Source organism: Pinus tabuliformis, chromosome 2_2, assembly GCF_031772625.1.
Source record: "Pinus tabuliformis cultivar Carrire ecotype Pingquan chromosome 2_2, CPIR1, whole genome shotgun sequence".
Lineage (NCBI taxonomy): Eukaryota > Viridiplantae > Streptophyta > Pinopsida > Pinales > Pinaceae > Pinus > Pinus tabuliformis.
In genome coordinates, this window is record NC_142300.1 from 965,719,133 (window position 1) to 965,733,500 (window position 14,368).

Below are 14,368 nucleotides of genomic sequence, written 5' to 3' on the forward strand. Positions count from 1 at the left end.
AAGACCTATAAGGATGAGATAGAGCGGGCCATTCAGGAGTTGTTGAGGTTGGGGCACATCAGGCCTAGCTCGAGTCCATTTGCTTCTTCCGTGGTGCTAGTGAAGAAGAAAGATGGGACGCTACGCATGTGCATAGACTACCGGGCTCTCAATAAAAAGACCTTGAAGAACAGGTACCCCATCCCGCGCATAGATGAGCTGATGGACGAGCTTAGGGGAGCTAAATACTTCTCTAAGATAGATCTGCGCTCAAGGTACCATCAGATTCACATGAGGGAGCAGGATATTCCGAAGACTGCCTTTCGCTGCCATTACGGACACTTTGAGTTCTTGGTGATGCCCTTTGGGCTAACCAATGCTCCGGCCACATTCCAATCCTGTATGAATCACGTGTTTCGTAGACAGCTGAGACGCTTTGTTCTAGTCTTCTTCGACGACATACTCATTTACAGCAGAACATGGGAGGAGCATCTTTAGCATTTGGAGGTGCTTCGCATACTTGAGAAGCAACAGTTGTATGCGAAGTTGTCCAAATGTGAGTTCGGGCTAACAGATATGTTGTACTTGGGGCACGTGCTTGGGGAGGATGGAGTGAAGGTACATCAAGAGAAGATTCGAGCAATTCTAGATTGGCCCACACCCAGGAACGTGACGGAGCTGAGGGGTTTCTTGAGCATTTGTACGTACTACCAGAGATTTGTGAGAGGGTTCTCACAGCTTGCAGCACCGCTCACAGATTTGACGAACAAGGGAGCTTTTGTGTGGACGTAGGTGGCAAAGGAGGCCTTCACGCGCCTCAAGAGGGTCATGAGCAGTTGTCCGGTCTTAGCCTTGCCGGATTTCACACGGCCATTTGTGCTAGAGTGCGATGTATCCGGTGAAGGGATTGGGGCCGTTTTGACACAGGGGAGCATCCTATTGCATTTGAGAGCAAGAAATTGCAGCCTCACAAGCGGTTGTACTCTGTGTACGACAAGGAGATGTTGGCAGTGATGCATGCGTTGGCCAAATTCAGGCAATATTTAGTGGGCAATCGATTCAAAGTGAAGACGAATCACAACAGTCTTCGCTTCCTCCTTGAGCAGCAGTCCTTAGAGGAGAGGCAGCAGAAATGGGTGAGTAAGCTCCAGGCTTATGACTTTGAGATAGAGTATGTGAAGGGAAAACACAATGTGGTAGCTGATGCCCTCTTTAGGAGACCCACAGCTCTATCTCTGATGGATGTCACACAGGATTGGAAGGCTCAGCTATTGGTTGAGTACTCCAAGGATAGACCGGCCTGCGACATTTTGGATGGCATGCACCGAGATGACTGATTCAGGGTGATGGACGATGTGATCTACTACAAGGACCGAATTTATTTATATTGAATTTTCTAAGTCTATCCGTTAGAAAATTAATCTATATTTTGCTGGTTTAGTTCTTCTACTCGTAAATTCTGAACAAGTTATTTAAAACATTTAAATACCGAAATAAACATAATACAGTCACAACATCTACAGATCATCAGCTAAAAGAAAACAAACACACAAGTGACACCGTTATTTTTGGACAAATGTCTCCGGAAAAACCCAATGCGGGAAAACTGGTGCAACTATTCTGAGGGTTTATTATTATGCAGTATTTCCTTGAGTACAACTGGGTGCCTAACCGGCTCACCCGACAGAGAAAAAATACATGGCAGCAATACCTCTCTATTCGGAAACAGGTATTCAGAAAACCTATCCCACAAAACCCTCTCCAGCGTCTCTGAAGCTCTGTGTTGGCCCTTCTGGCCTTTACGTCAGCCTCCTGCTGCCCTGCGTCAGCCTCAAACCTCTCTGCGTCAGCCCTCTGAGGCACTGCGTAGCTTCTGGGACCCTTTGCATCACTCCAGCAGCCTCTGCGTGGATGACGCAGTCCCTCTAGCCTCTGTGTTGTCTCTATTGGGTTCTGTGTGGCCTGAACTGGTTGTTGCCTCTTGCTCTCTACTTCTGTGCTAGTCTCTTGGCACTGTCTCTGCCTCTTTGCCCAGTACTCACTGCACCTCGTTGTTGATCACTGATTCGACTTTGCTTAGCAACCCCACTCTAGCAAATCGAATCACTGATCAATCTGGTGTATCTTCCAATTGGCCCTCAAGCCTCCTATTATACTTTTCTCGTTGGTCCTTCAACGACCAAGATTAAATCTCTAATCAACGGCTAAGATTAGATTTGGCTTGATCCATGACTTTTGGAACTTTCTAACCCAGTTTTATATTAATACCCATTAATATTTTATTTTTCCTAAGTTTAGACTTAGGAACTCCATTAATATCTCTCAAACCAAGTACAATCTGTCCAAACCATTTCTGGGTCTTAGAGATCTCATGTGCTTTAGCCTCTCCACCAATTTTCATGGCTAGAGCACATCCGATGCTACCCCGAATCAACAATCTAGTGTCAGGATCTCAACTGAAGGAGAGGATCATGCAGGCAACCCATGATTCTCCACTAGCAAGGCACCCAGGTTTCCTCAAGACATACTGTACCGTCAGGGAGAGGTTCTCCTGGTAGGGTCTTAAAGGAGATGTGCTGAAACATGTGAGAGAGTGTGTGGATTGCCAGAGGAACAAAGTGGAGCTAAGTCAACCGGCTGGTTTGCTACAGTCGTTCCCCATTCCGGAGAGAAAGTGGGAGAGGATATCCATGGATTTCATCAGGGGACTTCCAGCTGCACAGGGGCGGGACTACATCTATATGGTGGTCGATAGACTGACCAAGTTCACCCACTTCTTTGTTATCCCAACGAGATCTTCAGCGACCCAGTTACCAAGTTGTTCTTTCGGGAGGTTTTCCGGTTGCATGGTCTCCCCAAGACCATTGTGAGTGACAGGGACAGCAGGTATGGGGGATTTTTGGCAGGAGTTGTTCCAGTTAGTGGGTATAGAACTTACACCCAGCACTAGCTACCATCCCCAAACCGACGGGCAGACAGAGATCATGAACAAGTGGCTAGAAGGGTACTTGCGCAACTACGTGACTGGACAGCAGAGAGCATGGGTCAAGTGGCTACACCTTGGGGAGTTCTACTACAACACTACTTATCACATGTCCATCGGTATGACCCCTTTCCAAGCAATTTATGGGTATGATACACTTTCTTTTTCTGACATGGTGTTTGGAGATAACAGGGCCCCAGGGGCAAAGGACTAGGTTCAAGAGAGCCAGGAGATTCTCCGTGCTCCCAAGAACAACTTGCAGGTGGCCCAGAATCAACAAAAGGTCTATGTTAATAAACACAAGGTGGAGAGACTTTGAGGTAGGGGACATGGTCTTCTTACGCCTATAGCCATACAGGGAATCTACGCTCAAGCAAAAAGGGGCAGAGAAGCTTCGCCCATGGTTTTATGGGTCATATAAGGTGGTCCGAAAGGTGGGAGAGGTGGCCTACGAATTAGAGCTACCTAAGGAGAGCCAGATTCACAACGTATTCCACGTTTCATGCCTGAAAAAGGCATTGGGAGAGCATATCACAACAACAGTTGAGTTGCCTCCCTTGGATGATGAGGGGCACTTGGTTTTGACACCAGAGATCATATTGGAGACCCGGGAGAAGAAGTTGAGGAACAGGGTGATCTGGGAGTACCTGGTCAAATGGAAGGATTTGCCAGAAGAGGATGCCATGTGGGAGAGTGAAAAAATCTTGCAGCATCCAATTTTTCAGTTGCTTGGGGACAAGCAACATCCGAGAGGGGAGGACTGTAATGTCCCTTCCTAATAATTTTCCCAAGGTGAGGAGAAAATCAATTTTGGCAATTTTGGTATTTTTGGCTTTAGGCAAATATGTGGGAGAACTTAGGAAAAGGGGGTCGATGTGCTTTTAGTGGATTGTGGGGGCCACTCACCCACCCAAAAATACGCACCCCATGAAGGCAATTCGAATTTCCTAAGTGGGAATCGAAATATTTGATGGGACCCACATGGGGCCCAAGGGAGCAAGCATAAATAGGATGAAGTGAGCAGCATTTGGGGCCTTTGATCATTTGAAGAATTTCATTGTTGCTTTGGTTGTTTAGCTAAGCTACAAAGTGTTGTTCAGCACAAGAGCTTCCCAAGGAGTGAAGCTCATCCCTCTCTTCGGTGGACTTCGAGTGCCACCCTAGGAGGGCTTCCATTGCCCACATCGAATTGTCATCTTGTGGAGGAGAATTTGCAGCAGTATAGTCAGTCACACACCCAGTTCGAACTGCAGATTGAAGGGACTGTGTCATCCTCACTCAGGACTGCGCAGTCACTAGAGAGGGACTCTTGGTTGGAGGTTTAGCCGGAGGATTTGGGAGTTGGGTTGCGGAGAGATTGTTGGGAGCCTGATTTGGGGAGGTTTCCAGTCTTGTGGCAGCAAGTTACAGCAGTTTCAGCTGCAGGCAGTGAGAACCAGCGTTGGAGGAGGGCCAATCCCCAAGGGGTCGAAATTGGCAAGTCAAAACCAGGCAAAACCCTTTCTGGGTTTTTCTGGGTTTTTGGAGAGGAGTACATCCCCAAAGTTGCAGAAATTTCTGGGTTGTTTTGAGGGGGTAAATCAGAGTCGGAAGTCAGCCAGCAGAGCAGTTTTGAGGGAACAGCGTAGTATTTTGGAGGCAGCAAAGATTACAGCAGCTGGGCACTATTGTATCATCCACCTAAGGCTTGTAGCTTGCCTTGTGCAAGCCCAGGTGCACTCCTTCCATCTCATATTGTACTCCAACAATTATAATTAATGAAAATTGGCTAATTTGGTGTTCCGGACAAAATTTCTGTTTACATGTGTGTTTACTGAGTAAATTTTTGTGTTGTAATTGTTGCATGTCTTTGTTATCTCTGTAAATTTCTACTTTGGAACATTACACTGCCTTATGTGTGGCCATCTAGCAAGGCTATCAGAACCTTAGCAGCCCTACTAAAAAGATCAATAACACACAGTACACAGTAAATTGTACACCAAATGATTTTCAATCCTAGAAGTTGCTTCATATATCTATAAGCATGCTTATAATGTTTTTCTTCTTTCTTCTTTTGCTCTAAATGCAAGGCCAGCGCAACATATATTTTATTCTTGAGATTATCACTAAACTAGTATCACATGTACTTGATTGTGCCTTTCCATTGGTGTTAATTTAGCTCTAAAGAGTGCATAAATAACAGTCTATTCCAAGGATATTTAGCATTAGCAAACACAATCAATAATTAAACTGTTTAATGATAAGAAATCTGGGATCACTGATTTTAGGTCTTTCATACCCTTGCTAGTGCCTCCTTAGAGGGAGTGATTTTGTGACAGCAATACATTAGAGCCTGGGTTATTGTTTGTTAGCATCATGATCACCACTCCTGAGTTGGTATATGCAGTCACAAATAAATTTTGTCTGAATTGCTGTGGGCATTAAGCCAACACATTATATCTTGGTATGTTTACATTTAATTCCATGCCATTTTTTTAAATCTTTATGACTAGATTTGCAGATTTGTTCAGTGCAGACCTTTTGCAACTGATCTTACTTTAGGAAATTTTTCTATATCTTGGAATTGACAGCAAACGTAAAGATGTATCCTTCAATTCATGCTAGTTTGCAAATAAATCCATCACATCAAATTGAAAACAAGATAACTTGATGTGAAGCATTCAACTAATGTTTTGTGATCCGGGAAAATTTTGGAAATAAACTTGAGAGGATTTGATAGAACGGTCAGATCATCCTATAAAGAATGCTTATTGAGAACAATGATCTTCAAGTGCAAGATGCTAATAGTATCAGAGCTTCAAAAGTAACTAGCAAAGGGAATGAGAGAGACAAAAGTAGAACAAAAAAAGGGCAAAGACTAGTGAGATTTTCTTATGTAGCAACCAGCAATTGACAAGCAGCAATTGTGGGATCAATTTTAGTAATTATAATATGAATTAATGCAAGAGAAGGAAGACTCATACAAGAAATTCACAAGTAATTCAGCTACAAGCTTGCAAATAGAAGCAATATTTCCTTACTTCGGTAAATTTATTGTAATATTCACCAAGGAGCAACTATGATTTGTCTACATGCAGCATATCCATTTGAAGAAAAAGACTGCACTTATACGCTGAGGGAAATCAAATGAAGCAGTAGGTCAAAATGTTCATATCATACAATTTACCAAGGCTTATCAAGGTTTACATCCTTCTTGCCTCTTTTAATATTTCTAATGCTTCTTGTTGTGGTTAGTAATGGTTTTCATGGAAACCCAACAATTGACAAGCACCAACTGTGGGACCAATTATAGTAATTATAAATATGAAAAAATGCAAAAGAAGAAAGACTTGTATGAAGCAAGTAACACAAGTACTTCAGCTACAAGCTTGCAAATTGAAGCAATATTTCCTTATTTTCGTAAATGTATTGTAATATTCACCAAGTAGCAACCATGATTTGTCTACAAGAAGCATATCCATTTGAAGAAAAGATGGCACGTATACTGTGCGGGAAATCAAGTGAAGCAGTAGTTCAAAATGTTCATGTTGGTCCAATCTACCATGAGGGAAATCAAGTGAAGCACTAGTTCCAAATGTTCATGTTGGACCAATCTACCAAGGCATCAAGGTTTACATTGTAATGACCAAAAGTCGTATATGCAGCGAAAATATTTAAAATGCTTCGTAGACAAAGACATCCATCGTAGGATAGTAATTGTAAATTATAAATTGTATAAAAGAATGAATGGAGGATGAGTACAATTGAGAATGAGGGTCTTGTATATATAGCCAGGTATGTACCCTTTCATGAACAGGCATGTCTCTAAGACATGCCTTTTCATTATTAACTAACTAACTATTAGTTAATTTATTTATTATTTATTATTATGGTTATTATTTATTATCTATTTTTTACATAATTTATGTTCATAGCATTGTCTTCCCCTTCAAAAAGTTTTGTTCTCAAAGCTTGTTGGTGAAAGGGCTTGATCTCTTTTTCTACTACAAATATCTTCTGCTTGATATTTTTTTCTGTTACGAATGTCTTATTGTCTCGGAACAGTCATCTTTGTCGATACAATTTGATATGATCCTCTAAGTGACAAACAAAACAGCCGCACTGAGAAGGGATCGAACCATCCTAAATTAATCTTTTGTCGAATCTTGTAGTGACTAGGAACTTGTGATGAATTGTTATCACATGAATGGATTGCACTAACATTAGTATTCTTCGGAACATAAGTTTTTTGTTTATGTTCTGAGTGATATAGATTTGTAAATTGATTAAGGTGATTACTCTTGTGATTCGGATGTAGATAAGGAATTTTTCTTGTTTGAACTTCCTTTTAACATTTTTAGGGCAGTTTCCTGTTTTCCCTCAAACATTGTTGTTGTTGAATTGATTACTGAATCCTCATTTGGAGTGTTCATTGTTTGAACGACAACCTCTGAGTATGTCTTTACTTTAGTAGGATTTGGATTTGCCTGAATTGTGAGATTAGTGGAATCGATGTTTGTTTCTTTAGCTTGGACTGCTACATCTAGAGATTTTAATGCTTCCTTTGTGACAAGTTCTTCGAAACTATTCTTCAATGATTTATTATCAGTCTTAAGCTTTTTTAATCTGGTTAAGCAGATTTTGGTTATGATTTTTTAGACATAAAAGTTCTTCTTTTTACGAATCGTTGACTTTTTCGTTAGTATCTTTCTCTTTATCTTTTAATTTTTCAATTTGTTCTAATAATTTTTTGTTAAAGTCTTTTAAGTATAAATTTTCCTCTTCTTTCTCTGATAGACTTTCGTTGAATTTCTTGTCGAACCTTTATTTTTCTTGTTCTAACTTGTGCTTCTTAATTTTACATTTTGTGACTTGTGCAAGAAGTTTCTGGATATGATCTTTTAAACAAGAATTTTCATCGTTTTCATTGGATATAGCTTCCTCAAGCTCTTTTTGCTTCTCCGATATTGACTTTTGATTTGTTTGAGGTATTAATTTCATGACATATTTAAAGTCTTTTGATGAGGACATTATCGATTTTGACTTCGTTGTTATGTCTCGAAATGTGATCATCTTTCCCTTATAAGAAAACATCATTTTTTTTTCTCTAGGTTTAACATGAACGCACCCAATTCTCTAAACCAAGGTTGACCTAAAATTATGTCAACCTCCATGTCATACATTTTTACAACACTAAATTGGGATGTGTACTCATAATGATCTAATGTTAGTTGTAAATTATTAATTTCGTATTTCTTTCCAAAATGATCTGTTTTTTCGCATATATTGGCATCTGAAATTAGTAGTCGATTTGCCAGATTAATATTTATGTAGTTTTCGTCATTGCTTATACTAATAGCGATAGTGACTTTTTTCCCTTGGATAGTCCCTCTTAATGTAATTAACTTGCGATGCGTAATAAAAATATCCTTATAGGAAAAACATCCTCCCTTCATCATTTTAGAATTAGGCTCCATTCGCTTTTTTCTTCAAAAATGGACTTCTTCTTTAAAATAAGTGCCCTTTTATTTGATAAACTTGAACACCTCTATAAATTCCTTTAACTTTTATTTTCCTCAATTATATATTTTTCCCCACTTTAAAAATATGTTAATATAGCTCCACTATTTAAATAAACTACACCTAATATTTATTATAATGCTTTTAAAAAGTACTATTCATTTGTTATAACTTGTTATCCTTATGTCTCTTTATAGTTCTAGATTTAACCCTCTACATACTTTAGTATATGGATCTTTTTAACTAACCTCCTATAATAATGCCCGCTTTGTACTTATATATATTTTCAATAATTTATGACTTGAAATTTTCTTTAAAATACCTCTTTATAATACAAAACTTCTCTTTACATATCTTTTATTTATAATTTTTTCTTTTTCCTTTTGAAAAGTCACAACCCTAGTAAAACGTGGTTATTCACCTCTTTGGGGTATAATATAAAATATATGTCCACGTATGGGCCTTTGACTCGGTTAATTTCTCTACGTAAGAAGTAAAACTTATCATTCACATAAAGAGTTTTTGTATTCCTTTTGTTTTTCTTTTACCTTGAAAATACCATGGGCAATTACCATGGGTTGCTAAAACCACGGGCTTGCAAACCACTTAATGAAGAATCAAGATAATATTATCTACTCCTCCTTCTCTTACGTATAATTTTAAACATATTTAAAAAGATTCTCTCTTAATTTTATCATGCACTTCTTATCAATAATGTAAAACCTTTTTATATATATGAATGTTCTCCTTCAAAATTTACATCGGAATATATTTTTTTTTTAAATATTTTTTTAATATTTATATGTACTTTTATTTTCTTTTTTCTCTTTTTTCTTTTTTTCTTTGACTATCTTTTTTTTCTTCCTTTCTTTTGTTTAATGGCCAAATCCCTGAATGACAAAACTGGAGAAACAGAGAAACTCCAACTTTGTCTAGCGAAACGCTTCAATTGTGACGACAACAAGGTTGACGAAGGATTAATGGCCAAAGTTCGGATCAAACTGGTTCTCTTCAGCAGTTGAGTGTCCAGAGGATCGAACAGCTTCGATACCAATGTAACGACCAAAAGTCGTATACGCAACGGAAATATTTAAAATACTTCGTAGACAATTACTATCCTATGATGGATGTCTTCGTCTACGAAGTATTTTAAATATTTCCGCTGCATATACGACTTTTGATACCAATGAAACGACCAAAAGTCGTATACGCAACGGAAATATTTAAAATACTTCGTAAACAAAGACATCTATCGTAGGATAATAATTGTAAATTATATATTCTATAAAAGAATGAATGGAGGATGAATACAATTGAGAATGAGGGTCTTGTATATATAGTCAAGTAAGTACCCTTTCACGAACAGGCATGTCTCTAAGACATGCCTTTTCATTATTAACTAACTAACCATTAGTTAATTTATTTATTATTTATTATTATATTTATATTATTATGGTTATTATTTATTATCTATTTTTACATAATTTATGTTCATAACATACATCCTTTTCTCTTTGTAATATTTCTGATGCTTCCCATTGTAGTTATTAATGTTTTTCACAACCTTTTCACATTTGTTATGTTTACTTATCACTGAACATTGGAGGTTTTAACTTGCAGGCCAGTACATATAATGTCATAGCTATGTGTTGCCACTTGTATACATAATTTTTTGTCATTTTTAAGGGAGAAAAGGCATAAAGCAAAAGAATAATCATTTACTAAAAGAAAGAATAGAGTAAGAGTTAGAAATAGAAACATCACTAGGGATATTGGTAATCAGTGAATAAAGAAAACCATATAACACAGAAAAAGAAATGTAGCAAAAATTTCAGTATAGCACTTTTCTACCTCATAGGTGTTACAGATGAAAGAACTGCTGTGCGACCATCTACCGTAACCACCTCAAAGCCTGTCCTTTCACCAGATTGTCTTATCTCTCCTAAAAGATGAATCACAATTATATTTACATCAACTTGCTTACATAATTTAAAAGATCAAAAACAGATAAAATAAGATTATTTATTAATCTCTGCGAAAGACCCAAGAATAGCACCATGGGACTAGAAAATACAGCCAATTTAACATCAGAATGTGGGAGTGCCAAAATCACTCCTAAGCACTAAAGGACGAGAAGATACTAATAAAAGTAGAGGGTACAAGAATAAAAAGGTACATCAAAGAATGTATGAACTGAAAAGACATGCCCTGGAAAGAGAGGAGACAATATTCAATATCAGAGAAAGAAATAGAAGTATAGTAGTATAGAAATCCCTCCATTATTATCTCTATTCATTTTACAAAACTTAGTACAAGTATTACATTGATGCTACTAATTCCACTTATACCAGGATGTTTCGTTGTGTTCCAACAAACTAGGGAAACAAAATGAAAATTTGTAATGCAGAATCCATGAACTTTCACAAAGATTAATGCTTCCAAAACCAGATGTAAGACCTGAACTGCAAAATCTAGCAGGCCTAGTGCAAAGCCCCAACAGGTCAATCCATACCTCAGGGAAACAAGAGATCGACTACCACTATCACCTCAACAGACTTTCTCCAGCGATTTAGTGGTGTTTAAACGACAAGAGAAGCTTCCCTGTAAAGATCACCTAAAGGATATTCAATAAGAAGGGTTCAAGGTGATGGATGAGGTATAATGATTGGGATAGGGCAATTGCAGGGCCTAGGGGGCTAAGATAATCTTTACTGAAGTACAAGCACTTTGTCCCTAAACCACTTTAAGCAAATTATAGGGCTGTTATAAGTTAAGGTTTAATAGATTTTCAATGAGACAGCATGCAATGTCATATAACAGCCAGAAGAAATAGTCTTACAATGATTTAGTCAACGAAATATTGAGACTATCAATTGGATATGCAGAGTTTAGGGTTTGAAATGGAGTTTTTATGGCTGAAACATGAATAAAAAAACAATATAATGATGATGTCAACCCTAGAAATAGGGTTTAAACATGCAATAAATGCTAGATTTTGCTTTTTGACAATTATTTAATGCAATTCCTACTTAGAGAGCAATGACATATCAAATAAAATTACCTTTTAGCTAAGTCACATGACATGAGAAAATGGGACAAGAGGACATGAAAATATAAGCATCCGACACATGACATGATCCCCCCCCCCAAAACATGACAAGGAGGATATTATATATTATATATTAAAAAATATAACAAATTAGTAAATTACACATAAAATATGAAATATATAAAACATTTACATGATGATAATACAAATTCAATCATACAACTAATGCATATAACCAAAATAGCATTGAGTGCAATCCATCTCTGAACCAAAAATACATCAACAAAGAGGCCCTAAATGGCCTGTAAAGTCCAAAAAAAATCACACTACAACAAATAACTAGCACTACATATCATCAAAATCATTGCCTATATTGGGATCCCCATCATCAATATCACCCTCTAAGCATTAAAATACGATAGAAAAAGCTTAACATGTCAAATCGAGATTCAGTTTGAGTGATGGGTACAATTTCACTAGTGCCGTGAAAAAGGAGTTCAAAAATTAATGTGACCAAAATCGAGGTACATAGAGAGCTTGGTCCTTGTTGACGCAAAATCTAGCAGGCCTTCGAGAGGGACACCCTACAAGGCTAACACTAGACCAAGTGACAACAGTGGGGTGATGGCCCTGTTGGTTCTCAGATTGTACAGGCACTGCAACAACAACTCAGGTCAGGGGTTGTCACTTTGATCCTTGATCTCTTCGTTCTAGTTGTCTCCCAACAGCAGGCTATGGGAGGTAATCCCTATTGAAATGTGAAGATGGAGTACAAGTTGGCAACCAACAAGTCCGAGAAACACGACTGAGTGGCCTAGTTACTTGGTTAATTCAAGCAAGATTTAAGGATTAGATTAAATTCAAATTTGAGACCAGTGCCTTATGGAGTCAATTTCTCGCTTATTATCAATTAGAGACCAAGTAACCGGATGGACAATCGTTGCTTAGATGCTTCACTAACCTATATGCTATGAAAATCCTAAGACCTAGATGTGATGCAAGAATCTTGGTTACTTTTAGTTATATGCCTATTCTAGATAAGACCTTCCTCTTAACTATTTTGGAACCAATCTTTAGAGTATGTTGTGGGATGGAAGCCAACGGAAAGCAAGAAAAAGCTTGATTAACGATACATCCACCTGTGTTCCAACCACCCGATGCCTCCGATGCTACAGAGACTATGACTCTAACGACTACAAGGTCATCGTGTTAACCACTAGAAAGGTGTTGAATCCCTCAAGCTAAATTGAGAAAGGGTGGTCCTAGATGTCTATCAGCCAAGCTTATGCTTGGAGGTAAATTATTAGTGCAGCTAGACTTAGAATGCTTATGGAAGGTGCATGAGTCATTCTTGGGTTAAGATTGTTTAACATTTAAGTACTTAAGTTATGATTAATCTTCAATGACAAGAGTACTTATCAATAAATGGAAAGACAATCTTACTACCAAGAATGTGCCAATTACCAAGTGCCAATATTAAGCAATCCACAAGATGCATAATCAATGATAGCAAGTTTAAAACACTTATCCGATAATGACAATTACTTGAAATAATTAAAAAATATTTAAACAAAATAAATGCCAATGATGATCTTATGCCAATATTAAGAGATGCTCACTTAGAATCAATAACTCTCAAGATGCCAATGCTTAGGATAGACAATACAATTATCAAAGCCTCTTAGGATGTGATGGAAAAACAAAATTATGTGCTTAGCAATTATCCAATTATTTCCTTAGCAATGTTCCTTAAACAATAAAATGCTCAACACAATAATGTCAATTATGTACGAAGAGACTTAAGAAAGAGATAGCTACTTCAATGCCAATGAAATTTCAATGCCCAAAGTAACATAAACCATTCAACAAGATTAGATAATTAGAGCTATGATGTGTGAGTGCTTAGTGCAAAATTAATGATTCTTAGAGGCTATGAATGAACTTACAAGTAAACAAAAAAAATGATAGCTTTCAAATAACCAAAGTTAAGACAAGCTTCTTCACAATAGCACTTAGAATCACTAGTGAGATGAGCACTTATTAACCTTTAGGACAGCAGTAAGTAAATCACTCTAGATCCAAGAAATGACAAGCATGTAAGAACCAAATATGATCAATGAGATACTAAATGACTTGCCAAGTGATTATGTGAGCTAAACAATCCTCTTATGATCTATTATCCAGTGCTATATCAGATCTGAAATCACTTATGACACCACTAAGAAAAGAGTGAAAACAGTGAGCCACCAATGTGAGAGTGTGTGCCAAAATGTGCCCAAAAATTACCAAATGCCAAAACAAGTTTGCCAATAAAAAAAAATAGCCCTCTTAAGATGTAGTTTTAGACTATATCAGATTTGATCACATTTTTATGCAGAGATATCAGTCATGAAATTATTAAGAATTATGCCCAAAACACAATGCCAAACTCATCAAATGAATAGTAAACTTTTACCATGAATTTCTTAATGTATTTAGGCAATTTAGATGTGATTTTTAGGGCACTTAAGCATGAATTTTATCACTGTTATGAATGTATTCAGAGAGTTGTAACAAACAATGAGGAAAATGGAGGGTTTAGAGATCAAACCCTAGGCCCAAGGCCTTGAAGATTGCTTGCCCAAGTTGCCAAAAATTTTCCAATGGACTTGGCACCTGAAAACAATAAAGTTCAGCTAATTTCTCCCTGCAAACCCATCAATATTCAGTCCAAAAATTCCAGAAACCAACCAAAGATGGAGGAGAGGCAAACTAAGGCCAAAAAAGGCTAAAGCTAGGCCTAGTAGGGCTATCGTTCAGGTGAAACAGGCGTAGAAGTCCTAGCAGCTAAGGGAAAAGGCCTAATAGGCGTTCGGTCA

At 37.7% G+C, this 14,368-nt stretch overlaps 1 protein-coding gene across 1 annotated transcript in view; it reads right to left on the reverse strand.

The window, feature by feature from the left end:
* Positions 1-14,368, reverse strand: part of LOC149196439 (uncharacterized) — a 175,093-nt gene that overhangs the window by 113,040 nt on the left and 47,685 nt on the right. Inside the window, exon 3 of the mRNA XM_089403742.1 lies at positions 10,313-10,403. Coding sequence (XP_089259868.1) covers positions 10,313-10,403 — 91 coding nt within the window. The remainder of the gene's footprint in view (positions 1-10,312; positions 10,404-14,368) is intronic.